Below are 25248 nucleotides of genomic sequence, written 5' to 3' on the forward strand. Positions count from 1 at the left end.
ATAGTAAGCAGACCCCTTTCAACATTACATATATATATACATCTATATATCGTTAATACGTTGATAAATCTGATTTTTTTTATATTTTTCGTCGCTGCGGTTCCATCGTGTCGCCAGTAGGTGGTGCTGTTTAGTAGCTTTTAAATGGTGATAACTGTACTGAATAAATACTGCAGCGTTAGATATTAACATCCTCACTAAAATCACATTAATACACAATCTCACATACAAACTCAACAATTTACGTGTTACAGAGTTTAACTTTTATTTGGACATTTTAAAACATATTCCAATAAAACAGCTCTCTGATCAGCAGCGCCTGCAGGAGTTTAAAGAGTCAGAAATGCAGGAAACAAAGAGCAGACTCTGCTTTAGTCCCTCCCCGGAAAAACGCTCAGAAACGGGCAGCAGGAATTCACATCCACACACAGCGACATCTCCCACATACACAGCCCGGGAACTGTGATCTGATCCCCGGTACAGCAGGGCGATCATGCTCCCTCAGCCCCGGGCTGCTCCGCTCCCTCCCACAGGTAGGTACAGGCACGTGTTCTCAACACTAGCTGCAGAGGAAGAGGGCGTGTGTGTGTGTGTGATAAGTAAATAAATATCTATAATTATAAATGCATGCTCAGGAAGCATGTTTCCCCCAGATGGATATTAATATCAGCTGATTTCTCTTATTAAATGATGGATCTGAGGTTAATCCTCATTATCCTGCAGGCTGCTGTAGAGCTGCAGTACAGTACACACTCTTAATGTTACCGGTGTTCTGTCGAGTTGTGCTACCTTGTCAAACCATGCTACCCTAGTAGTATATTTAACTTTAAAAGTGCAAAAAAACACCATGTTAGAGCATGTTCTCAGTGAAAGTCTGTGTAGAATTTTTGGGGAACATTACCACCTACTTTTGTATTTATTTTTTTAATAATAATTATTTTAATTATTATTTTGATTAACTTTCTATAGTGGCTCTCAGATATTATCAGGCCTATCAGGTAGTTCTGCCTATCAGTTAGTTCTGCCAGTAGCAGCAATGTTTATAAAAAAGTTCATTTAGATTTTAAAATGAGTAAAATACTGTAGAGATTGTTTCGGATTTTCTACCTGCTTCAACACGAGGGCCTACTGAGTGCTGATTTGCTGGTATTTTGACCACTGAGTGTTGATTGGCTGGCATTTTGACAACTAAGTGATGACATTATGACTACTTAGTGTTGATTGGCTGGCATTCTCACTACTGAGTGCTGATTGGCTGGAAATCTGACCACTAAGTGCTGATTGTCTGGTAATCTAAATAGTAAGCGCTGATTGGCTGGCATTCTGACTACTGACTGTTGATTGGCTGGCATTCTGACTACTGACTACTAATTGGCTGGTATTCTGACTACTGAGTACTGATTGACTGACATTCTGACTGCTTAGTGCTGATTGGCTATCATTCTGGCTAGTAAGTGGTGATTGGCTGGAATTCTGAGTGCTAAGAGCTAATTGGCTGGCATTCTGACTACTGAGAGAAGTGCTGATTGACTGACATTCTGACTACTGAGTGTTGATTTGCTGTTAATCTTACTACTGAGTGCTAATTGTCTGGCATTCTAATTGCTAAGAGAGGATTGGCTGGCATTCTGACTACTGACAGCTGATTGGCTGGCATTCTGGTTACTTCGTGTTGATTAACTGTCATTCTGACTACTGACAGCTGATTGTTTGGCATTCTCATTGCTAAGAGTTGATTGGCTGGCATTCTGACTACTAAGTGTTGATTGGCTGTTAATCTTACTACTGAGTTCTGATTGGCTGACTTTCTCCTTGATAAGAGTTGATTGGCTGGCATTCTGACTACTGACAGCTAATTGGCTGGCATTCTGACTACTGAGTGCTGATTATCTGGCATTCTCATTGCTTAGAGTTGATTGGCTGGCATTCTGACTACTGACAGCTAATTGGCTGGCATTCTTGTTACTGCATGTTGATTGGCTGGCATTCTGAATACTAGGAGCTAATTGACTGGCATTCTAGTTACTAGAGTTCTAATTCTAGTGCTAATTGGATTGGGAAGCATTACTGAGTTAAGAAGCTACTGAGTTAACTGAGTGCTGATAAACTGGCAACCTGGCTACTGACTGCTGATCAGCTGAATACTGCATATTGGCAGACTGGCTACTGAGTGCTGATTGGCTTTATTTTTTATTTTTTTATTTTCTTTATTTTTATTTTTGTTGTGTAAATGCAGTAGAATATGTGATTGGTTGTTATGGGTAATAACATACTTATTAACATGCTGTATATATTTTTTTAAGGTAGGAAATATAGCTCATCATAATCAGTGAACAGTCTGGTTAGAGACGGGGAGCACACAGAGGTTATTAGAGCACACCCCCACTCTTTTGTTGATAGGCCCGTTGTCATGACAATGGAAGCTGTAAAGTGCTGGGACAGACTGACACACACACACACTCACACACACACACACACACGTATACATACACACATGCGTGACAGGAGCTCCGCATACAATCAGTTCACACTCACCAACTGTGACTAAATAAAACTAAACATCATTTCCTTCCTAGTGAATATATTTACTACAGCCGTTCACAGCTGCAACTGATTATAAACAATATTATAAAATATGTAATATAAAAACAGTCAAATATATGTATTTTGAATTAAATATATAGATAAAAAGGTCTACAGTGAGGTGTGCAGTGCAGGATTGATTAACAGTGATGCCACAGCCATCCGTAAGTGGGAATCCCATTAAAATAATTAAAATGATCAAATATTCAGACTAATATAATTATTAGTCTTATAATATTCATAGTAATTCAGACAGAATCATCATGTGGTGCGACTCTGATTTTGAATCTGGTCGCTGTTCTTTTCGTTGTATCATAATTTTATGACAAATAGATCAATAGAAATGAAAGGAAAACATTTTTTTTACTTTGAATTTCATTGAAAGTGATGGATTTTTTTAGATACAAGGTTTTGTAGTTATTGTGTGTGAGACACGGGGTGGAGCTCAAGACCGAGGAATGCATGGGTGCAGGAGGGGAGGGGGTTAAATCCTTCTAATCCCCCCCCCCTCCCATACACACCACCTCTCTCTCTCTCAGTCTCTCTCTCTCTCTCTCTCTCTCTCTCTCTCTCTCAGTCTCTGTCCGGGACACCTGTGGAAGAGCAGCAGCTCCTCAGTCTGAATCAGATCACTTTCTCCTCATTTCTTTATTTTTCTCTGCTCGTGTTTTAAACAGTAACTGGTTGTAATAATTAGGATTTGAGTTCCTGCGGTTCTGCGTTTATTCGGGGACTCTTCTCTTCATGAGCGCTGAGGAGAGCATGCGTACGGAGGGGAAGCTGGAGGCGGTGATTCAGGTGAAGCAGATTAATTTACTTACATTACAGTCAGAACATCAGACCGACTCCTTCTACACTCTCTGATCTTAAATTCAGTGGTTTTTATTATTTTAACATGTTCTGCATTCACCTGGAATTCAGGCTTTCAGTTAACAGCTGTGCTGAACTCATCAAGAGTTAATTACTTGAATTTCTTGTCTCTTAATAAAGTGTTTGAGAGCATCAGTTAAAGTAAAGTAGTGAAGAGGTAGAGTTACAGGTATACAGTGAATAGTGAATATTTGAGTAATGTTCTAATCCAGATTATGAGAAGCAACAACTACTCAACTAAATAAAGAAAAAATGACTTTAACAATAAAATGGGTGGCAGTCAATCTGAAAAGAAGAATTTCAAGACCTTTTAAAGTATCCTCAAGTGCAGTCGCAAAAAAAGACCATCAAAACATTATGACGATGATGACGATGAAACTGGCACTCATCAGGACCGTCCCAGAAAAGGAAGAGCAAGAGTTTCCTCTGTTGTACAGGATAAATTCATCGGAGTTACCAGCCTCAGAAGATCGCGATGTGCGCATGTGCAATAGTCACATCACAGGACGTGTGATGTCACTTAAGGCAATTAAATGAAATGTGTCATGTTGCAATGTTTTGATTCTCGACACAAGAAGTAGATACACAGCGCTGTCTCTGTGTCTGTGTGAGTGACAGGCTGCTGCTGCCTGAGAAGCGGGAGGGGAGCGGAAAGCTGTGCACCTCAGAGTCCAGCACAGTTTTGCAGTTCAGATATTTCCATTTACAGCTGAATTCATGCTTTTAATTTAATTTAATTTACCTTTTAAAAAGCCATTTAAATGCCTGATTAAAGGGCCGATTACTGTTGTTTTGCTTTTTTCCTTGGGTTTTGAGCTCTTGATTGGTCCAGACTCGAGACAGCGCGCGGGTGGGGGGCGGGGCTGGTGACTGCATTGTTTAATATCGAGATATATATCATCGAAATAAGAACATTTGCAATGTCAAATTTTTCCAATATCGTGCAGCCCTAGTTTTGGGGTAGTTTTATGAAGATTTGGTTGTATTCAGTGACAGCTGGATGGAGCTCCATCGTTCCAGAGAACATATTAAACATATATGGAAACAATATCTGTGTGTGTGTGTGTGTGTGTGTGTATCCTGCCTGTCCATGTGCTGATCTAAATATACAGCTCTGCAGGTGTGTGTCAGTCTCGCTGTGCTGCCACCTGTCCCTGGCACGGCAGCGGATCTGATCTCAGAGCAGTGTTAGAGTGTGTGTGTGTGTGTGTGTGTGTTGATTATAGTGATTAGATTAGAGCTGGTTATTGAGGAGATGCTCTGGGATCAGTATGATGTGGATCAGCGTTCAATAAACTGCACATAAAGCAGAAACACTGGCAAGTTTCACCACGGGTTCCTCTATATGAGACTTGGTTCCTTTTTAGTGGTTCTTTAATTTGATTTTAAGGTTTTCTTTAAGGTCTCTAAAAGGTCTCATTTAATCATTTTTTGAAGTGTTTTAAAATGTCTAGTTGTGTCTCTAGTGTGAATGAGTGCCATGTGTGTTGTTTTTTGTTTAAAAAAGAAAGTGCTCCGGTGATCTGGTAAAACACTGCTTTAGTCCGGTGGAGGAGTGGACGGGAGAAATGATTGGATTTCAGCTTTTGCTCATGAATATTCATACATACAAACATACATAGCTCCTCTGATTGGCTGGCTAACAGCACTGCGACACCAGGAGGCAGCGAGACGAACAAGAGTTAGAAATGTTTTTTTTAAATACATTTTTACACTTATAACAGTCTTTGAAATGTCGTATGTTACTAAAGAAAAACAAAATCCGCCATTTTTCCTAAAAACCTGCATGCAACTGTGCAACAGGACAATGACCCAAAACACCCAAGCACGTATCTCCTTTTCAGTCTTTGTCCCCCTCTGTGATTGGTCTTCATGCTTCAGGAAATACTCCTTTGAGTCTCGGTTCCTCTCAGCGAAATTAATTCTCCTAATTGCGTCTATAATTGTGTATGCTAATTAAATTAGATAAGCTCATTACTCAATCAACCAATCAACCAATCAGTCAATACTTAACACGCTTTCTTCACACCAGTGCATTTTTTTACACCTGCTCACCAAATGTCTCTGATTTCTTCCAGAAGCTGGAGGAGAGTGTGTTATCAGAGGAGAAGAGGTTGACGGTTCGTGGCCCCTCCCCTGATGCCCCGCCCACCTGTATTCCCGCTCGAGTAAGAGAGATCGTCACCAAGAACCTGAACGAAAGCGGTACGATACGCCTGCAAATCTGAGGTTTAAAACACAGATTTCAGTTTAAATTGTTCTTCTTGTAGGTCAGCCTGTATCGAATATTAATATTAGAGCCAGAGAGCAGCTGCTTGTATAGACCAGCAGTTTTAAACTAGCTGCTCTACTTATAGAGAAGCTTAGCTTAAGTTAACATTTTTTAACTTAAGGCCACAATTTTTTATTTTTTCTCTACTTCAGTTTTACTATAGGCTGCTAGACTAGTTAAACAAGATGTGTCTTACTTTTAGTATATTTATGTTTCACTAACATTCAGCAAAGAAGTTAGCATTTTCCCTGGGTTTTCCTTTTCACCTTAAATGTGGTGGCAGTTACATTCAGAGCAAAATAAAATTAATCCAAACTTTTGTTTAATAATAAATACAAAGCCTTTTTATAAGCTCTTTTCTTCTGAAGTTGTGTAGAAGTTGTGTTGTGTTTAGTCTATATTTAAATTACATTACGTTGTGTTATGAAAATGTATAATAATAATAATAATAATAATAATAAAAACCTAATGTTACTGTTTTGGGTTCGTTCTTCATGTAAACAATAATATATTTAATAATAGTACAATTACAACTTTAGTTCTCTTAAAATCTCTTTCATATATGAACAAAAAATTGTAGCTAAACTAATCGATATTGTATCAAATCTGAAATCAAATGAATCAGAATCAAGTAGATTCTGTAAATTACTGGTGATAGCCAAGCCTTGTGTTTGTACTGATGTTAATGTGAACTTGCAACTAAATACCATTTAAAAGTCTCTCTCTCTCTCTCTCTCTCTGTTTCAGGGGGCAGTATGTCGTCGGTTCTGTCTCTGCAGGAGGAGAACCGGGTTCTGCAGGGTGAACTCGGGCGTCTGGAGGACCTGCTGGCTCACAGTCGCGCAGACCGCGATGAGCTCGCCATCAAATACAGCGCCATCAGTGAGAGGGTGAGCGCACAGTCCGGCTGTAGATCTCAGCAGAAGCTCTGAACTTCTGTATAACTGTATAAATCTCTTTCTGTCTACACTTGTTCATTTACGACCAGCCTCCAGCCCTTCTCCTGGATCTGTTTTTTTGCAGCCAGGAACCACATAAAGTTCAAATTTTTTAAATTAAATTCAAACCATGGGACTTAAAATGTAGTCTGACATTTGGAGTCGGTTTAAAATATCTGGACACTGAACAGCTACAGGTAAATTTGCATATAAATTTGTGTTTATCAGTGTCCCATCTGATACTTAAAAAAATAACACTTCAGACAGACGTCTTAAAGGGGACATATTATATATATATATATACATATAATATATATATTTACACTAAAATCACTCTCACATAAATATAAAGATATAACCATCTCTATTCTTACTAATTTCAGTCCATTTCAGAATGAGCCGTTTAAGGGCTCTGACACCTTTATGTAAAATATCTGTTGCTGGCCACGCCCCATGTATATGCTGAGCGTTTAACGTTTTTAAGAATAGGCTTAAACTAACCAGATATACAGCAGGAGATTGAGGTCCTCACTTGAGGTCCTGAGTGTTTCCTATTGTTTTCTTTTGATTTTCACATTTTTTCTTTTGGAATTTTAACGAAAAATCAGAAAATTCATTATGATCAGTTCTAGCTGCCTGTAAAAGCAATATAGTGAGGGTCTGTTTTGTTTTGTCTCTCAGAGATAAATCAACATCCAGTCTTTATTAATAATACAACAGGATGGAATGTCGTGACATCACCGATTGGCTGCTGTGATGTGTGATGTGATGTTTTATGTTTATGGATTATTGGTGGTTCTGCTCTGGATTCAGAGGTGTGTTAAATCCTCTGTACGAATACAGATCATCTCAGCTCATTTTCCCATTCGGGGGGTTTCTTTGTGTCGGGGTGTGTGTGTGTGTGTGAGTGTGTGTATGTGAATGGGGGGGTGATCTCCTTGGCGATGTGGAGTGGAATGAAGTGGAGTGGCACGTTGCCATGGCGTTTGTAACCCTTGGAGACTGTAAACAGGTTGGGGGGGTTTTGGGGGGCAGTTAGTGTTTAATAGGGTCCTTACGTGGACGTGTGGCACTGTTCTGGGATCAGTTTTATGCTACGTGTGTGTGTGTGTGTGTGTGTGTGTGTGTGTGTATGAAGTCCAATGCAAAAGTTTGTAAAGCCCTTTTATAATAGCATTAGAATTAATACTTTTAATTAATACCAAAACTGAACCAATGTAGAATACCAAATACTGAACGCTTTTTTGGTGCGTTTTCATATATTTTAACATATTTTTCACCATTCAATTAATTAAATAACCTAAATGTGTTTTTTCTTGCTTTTTAAAATTACAATCAATATGTGTAATATACACAGTAACTTTATTTACATCCCAGCAGACATAACACAAAGCGTAATACTTTTACCTTAGCACTGCTACTTACATTACACATTTATCTCAGTAGTGCTCTTCTAATAATATACAGCTCTGGAAAAAATGAAGAGAGCACTTCAGTTTCTGAATCAGTTTCTCTGATTTAGCTATTTATAGGTTTATATTTGAGTAAAATGAACATTGTTGTTTTATTCTATAAACTACAGACAACATTTCTCCCAAATTACAAATAAAAGTATTCTCATTTAGAGCATTTATTTACAGAAAATGAGAAATGGCTGAAATAACAAAAAAAATGCAGAGCTTTCAGACCTTAAATAATGCAGAGAAAACAAGATCATATTCATAAAGTTTTAAGAGTTCAGAAATCAATATTTGGTGGAATTTTTTCATGCATCTTGGCATCATGTTCTCCTCCTCCACCAGTCTTACACACTGCTTTTGGATAACTTTATGCTGCTTTACTCCTGATGCAAAAATTCAAACACTTCAGTTTGGTTTGATGGTTTGTGATCATCCATCTTCCTCTTAATTATATTACAGAGGTTTTCAATTTAGTAAAATCAAAGAAACTCTTTTTTTTTCTTAAATCACATTGTGAAGGAATTTACACAGAGACAGGCAGCCAGTCTTTTGATAAACAAATGCTAAGGCTAAGTTAGATCAGCTTATTGTTACTATACTAGTCCTGTACAGCTCTTATATTTCAGTCAGTGTGTAAAATAGTAGTAAACTACAATATTATGATGAGACAGAGCTTAAAGTAACCAGATATACAGCAGGAGATTCAGGTCTTCAGTTGGGGTCCTCAGTTGGGGTCCTGAGCGTTTCCTATGGAGACGGGATGTTATCATTGGTGGTGGGGTCTCCATGGATATGGTTCCAGAATGCTCCTCTTAACCCTTTACTATTCCCCTATTGTTATACAGTACACTGTATAGGGGGCAGTAAATTAGTAATGATGGCTTTATCTATATTAGTTTAGTGAAAATTACAAAAACTTGTATCTCCATGTTTGACGTTTATGGCTTTTTGAGATAATTCCAAGATGAGCTGGCCAATAGAAATGCTCCTAAAAAAGTCCTAAAAAAACTTTTAACATTGACTTTCATCAAAAGTTTAGATGTTTAGCCTAGATGTTTTCTGAATATACAAGATTTTTACATGACAGCAATGATAAATTTACTTTTTTTTTTATTTTGCCCACTTTTTTTGTATCTACACTCGCTGTGGCCACTTTATCAGAAACACCTTCCGTAGAGGCGGTGCAGTTGTAAGGTCACAGACCACAACTCCTGTATTAGTAGTTTATCATTCATCAGTGGAGAACGACCACCATATGACCACCATAAGACCACCATAAGACCAGCAAGACCATCATATGACCACCATAAGACCAGCATAAGAACAGCAAGACAACCATAAGAACACCATAAGACCATCATACCACTAGCATAAGACTAGCAAGATCACATAAGACTACCATAAGACTACCATAAGACCAGCAAGACCACAATAAGACCAGCATAAGACTAACAAGACCACCATAAGACCACTATAAGACTACCATAGGACCACTATAATACCATATAAGACTACTATAAGACCATTATAAGACTACTATAAGACCACTATAAGACCACTGTAAGACCCTCATGAGACAAGCAAGACTACCATAAGACCAAAATTAGACCACCAAGACAACCATAAGACCATTAAAACCACCATATGACAAGCAAGACCAGTAAGACCACCATAAGACCAGCATAAGACACCCAAGACCACCATAAGACTAACAAAGATCACCAAGTCCAGCAATACCACCATAAGACCACTGTAAGAACAGGTAGACCTTCATAAGACCAGCATAAGACTTGCAAGACTACCATAAGACAACCATAAGACCACCATTAAACCATAAGACCACTATAAGACTACTATAACACCACTATAATAACATATAAGACCACAATAAGACTGCCATAAGACTACCATAAGATCAGCAAGACCACTGTAAGAGTGTGCAGTTACAAAATAGGTGTGCATCATGAAGTGGATGCTTAGTGTGGGTATATGTAAATATACATGGTGTGTGTGTGTGTGTGTTGACAGTTGGAGCAGGCCCTGCGGTTGGAGACGGGTGATGGGGACAGGGACTGTGCAGAGTCGCGGAGTCTCGCCCAGCAGAACGTGGATCTGCGGCGCCGCCTGGAGGAGGAGCAAGCGGCCTACAAACGCAAACTCACCGCCTACCAGGAGGGACAGCAGAGACAAGCCCAGCTCGTCCAGAAGCTCCAGGCCAAGGTCTTTCAAACGTTTATTAAACATCTCCAACATCAGAAACCTCACTCTCACCAACAGAGAAACTGCTCCCTCTAGTGGACCAGAAAATAAATGCACTAAAGCATTTAATGCAATTTATAAATAATCAGATTAAACACAACGTAATGTGTAATCTTCATTAAAACCTCTGGAATATAATCAAGAGGAAGATGGATGATCAATCCATCAAACCACCAAACTGAACTGCTTGAATTTTTGCACCAGGAGTAAAGCAGCATAAAGTTATCCAAAAGCAGTGTGTAAGACTGGTGGAGGAGAACATGATGCCGAGATGCATGAAAAAAAAACTGTGATTAAAAACCAGGGTTACTCTTAAAAATTTATGAATATGAAGTTGTTTTCTTTGCATTATTTGAGGTCTGAAAGCTCTGCATCTTTTTTTTTGTTATTTCAGCCATTTTTCATTTTCTGTAAATAAATGCTCTAAATGAGAATATTTTTATTTGGAATTTGGGAGAAATGTTGTCTGTAGTTTATAGAATAAAACAACAATGTTCATTTTACTCAAACATAAACCTATAAATAGCAAAATCAGAGAAACTGATTCAGAAACTGAAATGATCTCTTTATTTTTTACAGAGCTGTTTAAGTTAAGTATCTAGTTCTCTTTACAGTAAAGGCAGTTACTCCAAAAAAAACAGGATAGATGCTTTTTAATAGCTTAATTGATTACAGAAGAAACTATACATTAATTTTGTCCATGTAGTGTGTGCATTGTCAACTTATGCCTGGACAAGCTTTAGTCACACTCTGTTTTCTGTAATGTTTTTTTTTTTTCTCATTTCTGATGTTTGTGTATGTGTGTGTGTGTGTGCAGGTTCTCCAGTATAAGAAGAAGTGCAGTGATTTGGAGCAGTCTCTGTTGGAGAGGTCGTCTGATATGGACCAGAACAGACTGAGTGTGAGTAACCTCAGATATCCAGCCAGAATTCATAGATGCATCATTAATGACAGGCCACCTTGAACCAGAGGCAGCCAAGGAACCTCAGTCCATGATACTCCCACCCCCATGTTTAACAGTTCATATTAACTGATATTAGAAAGCACTAAAAAAAGCATTTTAATTTTCACCTAAATCATCTGTTCCGGAACTTTCTCTCCACAGAACATTCATGCAATAAACTTCTTCTGGCTTATCATGTGATAAGATGAGCAGGGCTGTGTTCCTTTTTGGGGAGGAAATAATGATTTCCTCCACACTATTCTCACACATACACGTTTTACAGGGAGACATGTCCAGTAATGGTCAGCGGCGTGAGGAGGACGAGCCCAGCAGTGAACTGGAGACAGCTCTTATTCGTCTCGAGGAGGAACAGCAGAGGTTAGTTCTGTCTCACAAACACAGCTTTTTTGCAGCTTGTTCCAATATTAGCTGTTCTGAGACACACTTAAGACAGATACAAATTCTATAACTCGAAAATCTCTACTTCAGGAGGTGGGCTGAGACACACTTAAGATAGATACAAATTCAATCATTTAAACCATTACATTAGTTGATCTGAGACACACTTAAAACAGATACAAATCCTATAACTCAAATTACTTCAGGAGGTGGTCTGAGACACACTTAAAACTGATACGAATCCAATCACTTAAACCATTACATTAGCTGAACTGAGACACACTTAAACCGATACAAATCTCATCACTCAAACCACTTCAGGAGATGGTCTGAGTCACACCACTTAAAACTAATAACTCAAACACATCTACTTCAGAAGGTGGTCTGAGATGCATTTAAGCGAAACTCAAAGTGTGTGTGTGTGTGTGTGTGTGTGTGAGCAGAAGCAGCAGTCTGTCAGCGGTGAACGCAATGCTGCGTGAACAGTTGGAACAGGCCAGTCTGGCCAATGAGGCGCTGAGCCAGGACATACGCAGGCTCACTGCTGATTGGACCAAAGCGAGGGAGGAGCTGGAGCAGAGGGAAGCTGACTGGAGGAGAGAGGAGGAGGTGGGGCCACAGATAGATCTCAGAGAAGCGCTGCCAATAGAATAGGACTATGTGGAGTAGGGCTGCACAATACATAGTTTAAGCATCGTCATCGCGATGTGAGCATGCACAATAGTCAAATCGCAGGATGTATGATGTCACTTAAGGCAATCAAATCAAACACGTCATGTTGCAATGTTTTGATTCTCGACACAAGAAGTAGATACAGAGTGCTGTCTCTGTGTCTGTGTGAGTGACAGGCTGCTGCTGCCTGAGAAGCGTGAAGGGAACACACAACAATGTGTTCCCTGAAATGATGGAGCTCCATAAAACACTAATTCTCATTTTGCTGAATGCAATCAAATCCTCACAGCAGTGCTCCAAAATTTGAAAAATAGAGACAGCAGAGACAGTAACTCCAACAAAAGTTGTCCCAGTACTTTTGTGCATGTGTATTTTTCTACTGTTTAATAATTGTATGTTTATCCCACTCAGTTACTGATCATTTCCTTCTTCATCTGTTTCCTCTGCAGTCCTTCCATAACTACTTCAGCAGTGAGCACAGCCGTCTGCTGGCTCTGTGGCGGCAGGTCGTGGGCTTCCGCAGGAGTGTGTGTGAGCTGAAGAGCGCCACCGAGAGGTTGGAGGCAGCAAATGTTCACATTCTTGTTTGCACTAAAATTCATTGCATTTTAAATTTTACTTACTTTTCAACTTTGGTTTAAAACAACTCATAATGATGAGCTTCGGTCAAAAACCCTGAGGACCATAATCAGTACCATATTTTTGCATTATAAGGTGCACTTAAAAAAATCTTCAATTTCCCCAAAAATTGTCAGCCACTCTGCTGAAGTACAGAGTTATACAGGAGTTTCAGTTTAGTTCTTCAGCAGTATTAGCATTAGCTGCTAACCGTGCTAAGCGCTAGCTCTTTCCCTGTTCAGAGGTGAATATTATCGGCCTGTAGCCTGCTGCTAACCCCGGCTAGCACTGCTGGAGCAGCATTAGCATTACCTGATAATAGTTGCTAATGCTAAAGCTCCAGCTTTAGTGGAAATCTGGAAATCTAAGCTTACTGTAAATGAACAAAAGCAGTTTACTTACCCAAATAAACAGTTTTCAGGAGATAAATCTGTGTAGATAAATATCCAGCATTCTTTTGACTTGTATAACTCTGAAACTTCTGAAATGTTTATTTTTTAGAAATTACTGTCTTCTTTACTTAACTTAATCAAGCTTAGCTTTACAGATCTCGCCACCCAGCAACAAAACCTGCTGACTAAAAAGGAAAGCATGGCGATGCATTAAATGCGCCTTATAATCCGCAAAAAAGGGGAATCTTTAATAGACTAGTATGTGATTTTTGATGCTCTCTGACTCACTTTTAGGTAGAAACATGAAAAACTGAATTAGCAGCCAGATTGAAACCTCTGTTTATCTCTGTCTGTCTCTCTCAGGGACCTGTCTCACATGCGTAACGAGATGTCTCAGGTGTCTCAGACAGTGCAGCTGCAGTGTGTGGGGGTGTGTGTAGCGGTGCGCAGTCGTGAGGACGGCTCGGCGCTGGTTCTGGAGCGCGAGGCGGCGCAGAGGACCGCTCTGGAACAGCAGCTCAGAGAGAGAGTGACGGAGATGATGAACCTGCAGGCCAGGAGCGACTCTGAGAGAGCTGAACTCAATAACAGGTCAATACTGCAGCGGATTATACACATATATTAATATTAGTGCTTTAAAATATATAGTTGTATTAATCACAGAAATATATCTGGCAGTTTGGGAGGAGAAGCTGTTTTAAAACCGACTGGCTCTGGTCTTCATTGTTAAAGAAACTCTAGCTCCATATTCCACATTCAACGACTTATACATATACATTTATATATATATATATATGTGTGTGTGTGTGTGTGTGTGTGTGTGTATATGTGTGTGTGTGTGTGTGCTGCACAGGCTGGCGGAGGCTGTACGGGAGGTGGAGAGACTGAAGGCTCGAAAAGAGGAGAGAGAGTATGAGGTGGCATCGCTCACCAGGAAACTGGAGGTGAGAACAGTTTAAATCCTGTTTAGCTTTAATATAGTCTTCAGTATTACATTTACAAGGAGCTGTATCCAAACTTTTGATTGGTTCTGAATTTGCATGAATCTATATTGTGATATACTACAGAATAAAAAATATTGTATTATTTATCAGGTACATTAGAAGTGTAATATAAATGAGCTAAATTTGGACTTTATAGTTGTCTTGGCTCATCCGCTACATGTGATGTCAGTAGAAAACTGTGTGGCTATTTTACACAGTGTGTGTGTGTGTGTGTGTGTGTGTTCAGGAGCAGAGTGGAGATGAAGAGTCAGAGCTCATGTCACTGAGAGCTCACACTGAAACTCTGCTGGACACACTGAGGGACATCGCTCAGGTGACTCACACTTTTTAATTTGATTAATGTTTGTATATTTGATTTTAAAATTATTAATTATGGTTGTGCCATTGCAAATGGGGTACCACAGCAACCACCTGCCACACTGTAGCACCCGTTTTTCACCTATCAATACTTTTACAAACACTTAAATCAGCTGTATATTATTATTTATTTAGTGTTATTGACAGTCATCTGATTGTCATCTTCTCCCTCTCAGGGTTCCCGCGGGTTCTTAAAAAGCCTTAAAATGTCTTAAATTAAAATTTAGATTTTTAAGGTCTTAAATTGTCTTAAATTTACTGTAAATTTGCTGTAGGTATTGCATTTTTAGATGGTGCATTTAATGCCAGTGGGAAAACACATACTAACATTAGTGGCGAGTTACCAGGGATAGAACTAATGTTAGCGGAGAGCTAGCTAACATTAGCGGTGAGCTAGCTAACGTTACTGGGAAGAGCACTAAGGTTAGCGTAGAGCTAGCTAACATTAGCGTAGAGCTAACTAACGTTAACGGAGAGAGAACTAAGATTAGTGGAGTTAACATTAGCGGCGAGCTAGCTAACGTACTATTGTTAGCGGTGAGCTAACGAACATGCTAACATGTTTTGCATCACAATAGAACAAAATTAAAAAAGAAAACTGATGAGAAATAGGAAACGTTAAGTTTTATTTTTCAATACAATAATTTAGTTTTCTACTTGACTATATTTGGGTCTTAAATTATATTTATTGTCTTAAAAAGTCTTAAAAATCATTAAATTTGACTTTCAAAATGGAGCAAGAACCCTGTCTTTCTCTCTCTGTGATTCAGGCGATGTTATCTGACTCAGACTCTGGGGTGTTATCGTCCACGATGGAGGGGGATTCAGAGAACAGCTCATTATCTCTATTACCCTTCCTCCGCTCCCCCTCCCCCCAGCGCCCCTCGTCCCCCCGAAAACCCTCCGTCCCCCCGCTCCCAGAGTCCAGCCTCTCCGCCCTGCGCTCCATGGTGACCAGCAGACAGCTCCAGCTACAGGTATATACAGTATATGTGTATATATACACTCTCAAACTCTTTAATATGCAATACTTACAATTACTACATTATTACAGACCTAGGGACCCTATTTTAATGATCTATAGTTCAGCCATCAACTGTGTGCACCGTGCAGCCTGATTTAGAGAGTGTCAGTGTGTCTTCGCTATCGTAACGGCGGGAAAAGTACATCTTGCGCAGCTCAAAACGTGCAAAAGGCATGTACTACATCTCTTAATTAATCATGGGTGTGGTTAGTTTTGGGCGTAATGTGAAATAAACCAATAAGAGTGTCTTTTGCTCATCATTACCTTTAAGAGCCACTTGAGCTCTGACTTGGGTGGATTGCTATTTTACCGGCGCAGCTACCTGGACCTGTCCAACGCTTCTCAGCAGAGGAAACTGACCTGCTCGTTCACAAATGTGAAGATGCGCCAGAAGCTATTTTGTATTCTGGTTATTGTTAATGTAAAAGTTGGGTTTGTGCACTACCGCATGTTTATGTGGGTGTAATAAGCGGGGGTCTATATGCATTAAGTGTACGGTGTTGCATGTGTTGCCAAGGTAGCAATAAACGTCTGACTGTTGACGTCTGTATAGGTTGTATTCAGTCAGTGGACACAGAGCACCTGTGTTTTGCGTTGCCAAGATAGCAATATTCCAGAAATGTACCTGAACACATCTCACTTCCAGACCACCACGCCCATCAGTGTAGATATATTCAGAAGCGCTGTTGCTATTTAAACGACTCAAACTGTTGGCAGGGTGTAAGATAGCAATGAGCATCAGGACGAACCTTGTGCAGGGTGTAATATAGGGCCCACAGCTTGTCTATTTCCCGATGAGAAGTATTGCCAGTAGAATAGGACTACAGGAGGAAAAGCAGGATTCAATCTTTTTTTAATAACCTGATACAGAACTCTTGGGTTTATTTATCTGTCTGTTTGTCCATCCGCAGGAGGTCAGAGGTCGTCTGCAGTCTGCGCAGTCCTCTCTGCAGCAGCTGCGCAAACAACTGGCAGAGGCGGAGTCTGGGAGGCGGGAGGCGGAGCTACGGGTGCAGGCGATGCAGGGGGAGCGGGACGATGCTCAGAGAGAGAGAGAGACAGCTGTGAAAGAGAGAGACAGGATGCGTCAGGAAAGAGAGAAAATCAACAGGTAGCACACCTGCACTGAAGTTATACAGAGTGTTTTAGCCCAGACTACAAAGTAGTATGGCAACCAATCAGATGCATGCATATTTATGTGTTTAAGAATTTACACTGTGTGTCCAAATGTTTGCGGACACCCCTGCTGATGAATGCATTCAACCACTTTATACTGCACCCACTGCTGACACAGATGTGCAAATGCACACATATGCTAGCTTGTATTATATGCTAGTCATTGTAAAGAAAGTACTGCCAATAGAATAGGAACTGTGTCCCCAGGAATGATGGAGCTGAATACAGTATAAAAATCAGCAGTATATCTGTAAATAAACCCACACAGATACAGGTGCAGTAATGACACTGATGCTGTACCGATCTCTCTCTCGGCTGCAGTGAGAGGGACGGGCTGCAGAAGGCGGCTCAGGCTGCGCAGACGAGAGCAGAGCTGCTGCAGCTGGAGTGTGAGAGGCTTCAGCAGGCTGCAGCGTCTGCACAGAGAGAGAGAGACCACGAGAGAGAGGAGAGAGAGGCGGCCGTGCAAGAGAGAGAGCGCGCCAAAGCTGAGACCCTGAGAGTGTGAGTCTCACACACACACATATATATATATACACCCAGAAACACACACACAGTGTTTTCTACCAATTTCAGACCAAATATGGAAGTTATATTAATGTCGATACTGCAGTATGTACAGGACATACAGTGGATTAAAATTCATTCATTCTCTGACCCAAAGTTCAGTGAAAAAGTGTGTCACGGAAAAGTGTGTCACAGAAAAGTGTGTCACGGACACGTTCTGGGAATCGTGGACAGCTTGTAAAAAATAAGTACATTTCCTAAAAATAATAAACATAATTATTGTTTTTTTTCGCACTATAAGGCGCACTTAAAATCCTTTTATTTCCCAAAAAGAGTATTATCAGCCTGTAGCCCTGTTTCTAACCCCAGCTAGCACTGCTGGAGCAGCGTTAGCATTAGCCGCTAAGTGCTAGCTCTTTCGACGTTCATAGATGAGTATTATAGGCCTGTAGCCTGCTGCTAACTCCGGCTATAACTGCTGGAGCAGCACTAGCATTATCGGCTAACCTCTCTAAGCGCTAGCGTTAATGCTAATGTTCCAACCTTAGTGCTGGAGAAATTAGAGAATCTAAGCTCACTATTAATAAATGGAAGCTCTTTACTCACCCAAAAAAACAGGTTTCGGTTGAGAGTGTCTGGATGAGTGGTGAGTGAAAATGGTTGTATGTTAAACGTGGTTGTAAAGCGTAATTGGGTATCTAGAAAGTTGCTATGTATGTGTGGTTTCATTCATTTCATATTTACTATTTATTTAGATGTATTTATTGTGTGTGTATGTGTGTGTTTGTATGTGTGTGTGTGTGTGTGTGTACAGTCAGACTCAGTGGAGTCAGAGTGAGACTCGTGGAAGCTCTCAGCGCTCTGAACTGGCTGCAGTGAAGGAGGCGCTCCAGCAGGGGGAGATAGAGAAGCAGCTGCTGGAGGCGGAGAAGAACCAGCTCACTGATGCTCTGAGCAGAGTATGGATTATTTAATTATTTTATTATACATATAACACATGCATATACTCACATATACACACACACACATGTATAATATCTGAAATGCCTGTTACAAACCCTTTAAAATGCCTCTAACTAGAATACAGTCTTGGTGCCAGTAACTAGGGACCATTAAAAACGTTTCTTTTACTTTAAAATTGTTATACTATCTTGACGTGTGTGTATTTTATATGTAGGCAGAGTCCAGTAATGCTGAGTTAACAGTGCTGGTAGCGAAGCTGCACTCTGAGGAAGCTGCACTGAGGGATTCCTTGGCTAAAATGGGCGGCATGAACGAAAGCCTGGCCCAGGACAAATCTGACTTGAACAGCATCATCATACAGGTAACACACACACCTCAGCTACAGACTAGTAGCTCTCCAGCCCAGAGGGTTGTTGAACCGCATTGCAGAACGGTTGAATTCAAAGTAGGTAAACTCAAGAAGAAAGAAAAAAAAATTAAATAAACAATCAAACCCATGCTGTCAGGGTCGTGATCTAATACACTACCGCTGCCCCTGCTAGTGAATTGGGAAATGGCTGGGAAAAAAATGCCCTTATAAGGAGGGTGGAAACTAAAGTCACACCGAGCGCAACAGAGAGCTTCTGATATGATGATCTAGGGGGGTATCTTGTACAGTATGACAGTCAGTCACCTCTAGTAGTAATACGAGGGACACCAACAGCTCAAGTAATACTGTATGTACAGGACATCCTGCAGCCTTCTGTGTTGCCTCATATGACAGGGCTTTTATGTTAATATTGTGTCTGTGTTCGTTCAGCTGGAGGAGGAGAAGAGTGTCCTGCTGACCCAGCGGAGAGAGGCGGAGCAGGAGAAACTGACCATCAGAGACGAGCTGGTGCGTCTGGAGCAGGACCGCCTGGAGCTGGACACCGCCCGCCTCGCTCTGCACCAACAGCTGCAGGAGTCTGAGCTGCTGAGGGCGGGGCTGGAGGCGGAGCTTCAGATGATCAAAGCTGACAGGCAGAAACTACAGGAAAAAGTCACACAGGTGAGTCCATATAAATATAATAGAAACAGTGTGAGGGGCTACTGAAGTGTGCAGATTAAAATAGTATAGATAATTATACAATATTTATAGATTTTCTGCACTGATGTGGGATTAATAAACAATTAACCTTATTTTATCTTATTTTATCTCTCTGTTTGCCTGTGTTTGTTTTTATTCTACAGCTGTGTGGTGAGGTGAGCTCCCTGGGGGCGGAGCTCGGCATGGTCCGTGGTGAAGGGGAGCGACAGGGTGTGGCTCTGGAGGAGGCGGGGCGAAGCAGGGCGGAGCTTGCCAGGGAGAGGGCGGGGCTTGTGGTCCAGCTAACAGCATCTGAGAGAGAAAACGCCGCACTGACTGAAGAGCTGACTGCACTCAGGTACACACAGAGAGAGAAACAGAGGGGATTATTTTAGTGATCTATAGGCTAGTTGTGAACTGTGCACTGTGCAGCTTGATTTAGGGCGTGTCAGTGTGTCTTTGCTATCGTAACGACGGGAAAAGTACACCTTGCGAAGCTCAAAATGCACAAAAGGCATGTATTAATTCTTTTAATTAGTCATAGGTGTGGTTCATTTTGGTTGTAATGTAAAAATAAACCAATCAGCATGTCACTGATTGCCATTTACTTTAAGAGACAGGTGAGCTCTGAATTTGGCGGATTGCTATTTTTACAGCACAGCTACCTGGACGTGTCCAACACCTCTAAGCAGAGGAAACTGTCCTGCTTGTTCACGCTGTGATTTACGGGAACAGCAGTGTTATTTTATTTAGTATTCTGTTTATTGTTGATGTAAAAATTGAGTTTGTAAAAAATAGAGTAAATGTATGGCACGCTGTTGTTGCCAAGGTAGCAATGAACGTCTAAACCTGTGTTTTTTTAATTGCCAAGATAGCAATGCGGCACTAATTTACCTGAACATACCTAATTTTGCACGCAAGAAAGAGAATAAAACAATGTCGATTTCATTGGTTGGTATGGATTTGTACAGTCATATGACTGATGAAGCTGTTTTTTAGGATTAGCGTTATCAGCAATAATATTGATTTAAGAATTCTCTTATAGTTTCTGGGCTTCTTAAATAATAATTATCCATTTTTCTGTGTGTGTGTGTTTGTGTGTGATGTGTGTGTGTGTGTAAGGTCGGAGAGGGAGATGCTGGAGGCGAGTCTGTTCGAGGTTCAGCAGCAGCTGGTGCAGCTGGAGTCTCGCAGAGAACAGATCGAAACAGAAAACAACAGCCTGCGACTGCGCAGCGAAACGAGCACAGGTATACAAAACACACAACAGCAATGTTATTATATCATTAAAAGTGAGCTGGGGCTCAGGGTGGAGATCGCTGGCTTGAATCCTGGTCATGCAGCTTGCCATCAGCTGCCAGAGCCCTGAGAGAGCACAATTGGCCTTGCTCTCTCTGGGTGGGTACAGTACAGCAGATGACGCTCTTTCCCCTCATCACTCCTAAGGTAATGTGGATCAGCACAAAGCTGCATCTGTGAGCTGATGTATCAGAAATGATACACTGTTGCTGCGCTTTCCTCCGATAATCCCGTATTAATTCCATGCAGTCCATAAGCTTAAATAGAGCTCAAATCTGATATAATATTAACGACTAACTGAGCCCCTTCTTTATCCCTCTGTTCTGGTTCTGCAGCCGAACTGAAGCGTTTGCGCGCGGATCGAGAGAACGTCGTTGCTCAGGGAGAGCGAGAACGGGCGGGGCTTAAACAGGCACTGGCCGACGCCCAGCAGGAGGCGCAAACCGCTCTCCGCAATGTTCTGAACGACCACCAGGAGGAGCTAGAGAGACTCGCTAGTGAGAAGGTAAGAGCTGTTTTCTGAAGTATCTTAAAAGTGTTAAATAAACCAAAATACTCTGATAAACCTATCCTGTACTGATGAGTGCCAGTTTCATCATCATATCGCTTTTGATGGTGTTTTTTTGGATTAGAACATTACTCAAATATTCACTATTCACTGTATACCTGTAACTCTACCTCTTCACTACTTTACTTTAACTGATGCTCTCAAACACTTTATTAAGAGACAAGAAATTCAAGTTATTAACTCTTGATGAGTTCAGCACAGCTGTTAACTGAAAGCCTGAATTCCAGGAGACTCTACCTCATAAAGCTGACTGAGAAAATCCAGCAGAGATGTGCAAAACTGATCATCTAAACAAATATCTATGATTAAATTAAACAAGCTTTCAGTGTTGGCAATGTGGATTATAAAGGTTGTGTTTTCTGTATGTTAGTTGTATGTATTTTGTTAAAGAAATCTCTGTGTGTGTGTCCTGTAGGAGGCGCTGCGCTGCAGTCTGGAGGCCGAGCAGGAGGGGGCGCTGCGCCGGCTGAGGGAGGAGTTGGAGGAGCAGCTGCGCAGGATGGAGAGAGAGAGGGAGGAGCTACAGGAGGAGATTCGAACTCTACAGCACCAGAGAGACCAGCGCCTCCTGCAGGCTGAGAGTGAGAAACAGCAGGTGAGAGAGAAAACCTTTTAGATAGAGTGTGGAAATTAAATACGGCATCGTTTTTATATTATTTAACTCACTCCGGTCCTCTGGTTCTCCGGTTCTGTGCAGGCGCTGTCTCTGAAGGAGACGGAGAAGGCCATGCTGTCGGAGAAGGTCTGCTCTCTGCAGGCTGAGCTGGGAACTGCAACGCTGGAGGTGGAAAAGCTCAGCAGAGAAGCTCAAAACCTGAAGGACCAGGAGAGGGTACATATTAATGCATTTTTTTTAGTAACAAGTAATCTAACGCATTACTATTTACTTTTTTTTCCATTTTACTATTTTTACTATTTACTTGAGCATCACGACCACGGCCGAGAGACTTTTAAAATCAAGTCATCCATAAAGTAACTTAGTTTACTTAGTTTTTTCCAGTTTTCTACCCATTTGCCACAGCCAATTACCCAACCCACTCCTTAGGACTTGCCCTATCACTAGTGATGCTACAACACAAGGAGGGTAAAGACTAGCACACGCCTCCTCCGATACATATGAAGTCAGACTCCGCCTCTTTTTGAACTGCTGCTGATGCAGCATTACCGAGTAGCATCACAGTGCTAACACTCGTAGGAAAGCCCAGTGACTCGGTTCTGATACATCAGCTCACAGATGCAGCCTTGTGCTGATCCACATCACCCTAGGAGTGATGAGGGGTACGAGCGCCATCTACTGTACTGTACCCACCCAGAGAGAGCAAGGCCAATTATGCTCTCTCAGGGCTCCGGCAGCTGATGGCAAGCTACATGAACAGGATTCAAAACAGCATTTGCCTGATCGTAGTAGCAGCGCTGCACCGCTTGTAGTCCCCAGCTTAATAGATACAGCAGTTAGTGTTCTCCTCCAAGCGTGTTGAGCTGTAGTGTTGTTGCATTACTGTCACTTTGAATAAAAGATATTTGGTGAAGAATGCTTTTAATGTGATTCGGAAAAAAAAGCTTTCCTAACTTCCACCCTTTTAGTGCTTGTTGCATCATATATATGTGTGTGTGTGTGTGTGTGTATGCAGGTTGCAGTTGCTGCTCTAAGCGTGGAGCTTCAGGAGCTGCGGCTGCAGTTGGAGGAGACGGTGAGCTCACACAGCCGAGAGCTGCGCAGACTGCAGGAGAACTGCACAGACCAGCAAACCCGTGCAGACACCACACTGAGAGAGGTACTGCTTTATACACACACACACACACACACACACTCATACAGGGGCTGGACAATGAAACTGAAACACCTGTCATCATTTTAGTGTGGGAGGTTTCATGGCTAAATTGGAGCAGCCTGATGTTCAATCTTCATTAATTGCACATTGCACCAGTAAGAGCAGAGTGTGAAGGTTCAATAATCAGGGTAAGAGCACAGTTCTGCTCTAAATATTGCAATGCACACAACATTATGGGAGACATACCAGAGTTCAAAAGAGGACAAATTGTTGGTGCACGTCTTGCTGGAGCATCTGTGACCAAGACAGCAAGTCTTTGTGATGCATCAAGAGCCACGGTATCCAGGGTAATGTCAGCATACCACCAAGAAGAACCAACCACATCCAACAGGATTAACTGTGGACGCTGTAAGAGGAAGCTGTCTGAAAGAGATGTTCGGCTGCTAACCCGGATTGTATCCAAAAAACATAAAACCACGGCTGATCAAATCACGCAGAATTCAATGTGCACCTCAACTCTCCTGTTTCCACCAGAACTGTCCGTCACCACAATCAATTATTGTGCTCTAAAACCAGGTGTTTCATTTTCATTGTCCAACCCCTGTACACTCCTTTCACCTCCACTGTGGGTTTCTCAGCTGGAGGAGTGTCGGGGTCTGCTGGTGGTGTGTGAGGAGAGCCGAGACGGTGCCAGGCGGGACGTCCTGGAGCTGGAGAAGCGCCTGTGTCAGATGCGGGACGGCGGGGAGGGGCACCGGAGAGACGCCGTGGAGCTGCGGCGCTCCCTCAGTGACATCACCAAAGAGAGAGACGCTCTCAGCCAATCAAACGGCCAGCTGAGGGACGCCCTCAGGGCTGCGGAGAGCGAGCGAATCAGGTGAGCTTCATCATCATTAAACACCACGATTGGGCTCAGAGTGTTCCATCGGGCCACTATGATCGGGAGATTGATGGTTCGAATCCCGGTCATGCAGCTTGCCATCAGCTGCTGGAGCCCAGAGAGAAAAAGTACAACTGGCCTTACTCTCTCTGGGTGGGTACAGTACAGTAGATGGCGCTCTTTCCCCTCATCACTCCTAGGGTGATGTGAATCAGCACAAGGCTGCGTCTGTGAGCTGATGTATCAGAACCGAGTCGCTTCGCTTTCCTCCGAGTGTTAGCGCTGTGATGCTACTCAGCAATGCTGCATCAGCAGCAGTTCAAAAAGAGTGTCTGTAGCACCATGCTATACTCAGCAATACCATAGCATTCACCTGGGATACCATATCAACCTTATTAACCACCTAAAACCCAATATTAACTGATGGTTGCTGCGAATTTGCTAGATTATTTTTATTACTTGGCATATATAGTGTATATTGCTGCCAGGTGGTGGCTATGGTATCTCAGTTGGTTGCTGTTGTGTTGCTAGGTGGTTACAAGGTCTAGGATAAGTAGATGCTAGAAGGGTGCTACAGGCTATTCCAGATAGTTGCTATGATCTTGCTTAGTGGTTGCTAGGGCAGTGCAAGTTGTTAGCTGGGTGGTTGCTATGGTATCTCAGGTGCTGTCACGTATTGATTCTATTGTATTGATCTGTATTGTTGTTTAATTGGGTAGATTTATTGTATTGATTAAATTGAATATTGATTAGATTTGGTGTTTTAACTGTAGTTATCGTTGATAAACCGGTCTGTATTTATTCTCTTGCTGTATTGATGATTTTTTCAGTGTGAAGCGTCAGTGTGAGGAGAAGGAGCAGCGTCTGACCGTGCAGGATGAGACTCTGGCGTCTGCGCAGAAGGAGGTTGGGGAGCTGCGCAGTTGCCTGAGGGAGGTTGAGAGATCACGGCTGGAGGCCAGGAGGGAGCTGCAGGAGCTGCGCAGACAGGTATACAGGCTGTACTTTAACAGTATCTGTGTTTTAATAAACGGTGGACACCTGCTGACGGTGTTCCTCCTCCTGTGCAGGTGAAGGTGGTGGACGGGGAGCGGGAGCAGAAAGGCAGGGAGGTGGCAGAGCTCCAGGCTCGTCTGTCTCTGGAGGAGCAGAGGGAGGAGGAGCGAGGGAAGGAGCTTTTCTCCCTCAAACAGAGGCTGGCCGAGGCAGAGGCAGGCAGGAACTCCCTCAGAAAAGAGGTAAAG

The 25248-nt window shown here is 41.8% G+C and overlaps 1 protein-coding gene across 5 annotated transcripts in view; it reads left to right on the forward strand.

Moving 5' to 3' along the window:
• Positions 1 to 25248, forward strand: part of LOC103031018 (rootletin) — a 41105-nt gene that overhangs the window by 1238 nt on the left and 14619 nt on the right. For 2 of the 5 annotated variants that reach the window (XM_049471475.1, XM_049471477.1), the window contains exons 1-26: positions 3137 to 3381; positions 5532 to 5658; positions 6473 to 6615; positions 10152 to 10343; positions 11200 to 11283; positions 11609 to 11703; positions 12168 to 12333; positions 12846 to 12952; positions 13770 to 13997; positions 14260 to 14350; positions 14637 to 14723; positions 15538 to 15744; positions 16703 to 16902; positions 17289 to 17471; positions 18289 to 18433; positions 18652 to 18798; positions 19237 to 19467; positions 19650 to 19843; positions 20608 to 20735; positions 21120 to 21289; positions 21768 to 21947; positions 22050 to 22184; positions 22984 to 23127; positions 23763 to 24001; positions 24835 to 24994; positions 25075 to 25242. In XM_049471475.1, coding sequence (XP_049327432.1) covers positions 3328 to 3381; positions 5532 to 5658; positions 6473 to 6615; positions 10152 to 10343; positions 11200 to 11283; positions 11609 to 11703; positions 12168 to 12333; positions 12846 to 12952; positions 13770 to 13997; positions 14260 to 14350; positions 14637 to 14723; positions 15538 to 15744; positions 16703 to 16902; positions 17289 to 17471; positions 18289 to 18433; positions 18652 to 18798; positions 19237 to 19467; positions 19650 to 19843; positions 20608 to 20735; positions 21120 to 21289; positions 21768 to 21947; positions 22050 to 22184; positions 22984 to 23127; positions 23763 to 24001; positions 24835 to 24994; positions 25075 to 25242 — 4005 coding nt within the window. In that variant the 5' untranslated portion in view covers positions 3137 to 3327. Of the gene's footprint in view, positions 1 to 3136; positions 3382 to 5531; positions 5659 to 6472; positions 6616 to 10151; positions 10344 to 11199; positions 11284 to 11608; positions 11704 to 12167; positions 12334 to 12845; positions 12953 to 13769; positions 13998 to 14259; positions 14351 to 14636; positions 14724 to 15537; positions 15745 to 16702; positions 16903 to 17288; positions 17472 to 18288; positions 18434 to 18651; positions 18799 to 19236; positions 19468 to 19649; positions 19844 to 20607; positions 20736 to 21119; positions 21290 to 21767; positions 21948 to 22049; positions 22185 to 22983; positions 23128 to 23762; positions 24002 to 24834; positions 24995 to 25074; positions 25243 to 25248 lie in introns of those variants that run through there. The other 3 variants (XM_049471476.1, XM_049471478.1, XM_049471479.1) reach the window with 3 other exon arrangements.

Source organism: Astyanax mexicanus, chromosome 24 (assembly GCF_023375975.1).
Source record: "Astyanax mexicanus isolate ESR-SI-001 chromosome 24, AstMex3_surface, whole genome shotgun sequence".
NCBI lineage: Eukaryota > Metazoa > Chordata > Actinopteri > Characiformes > Acestrorhamphidae > Astyanax > Astyanax mexicanus.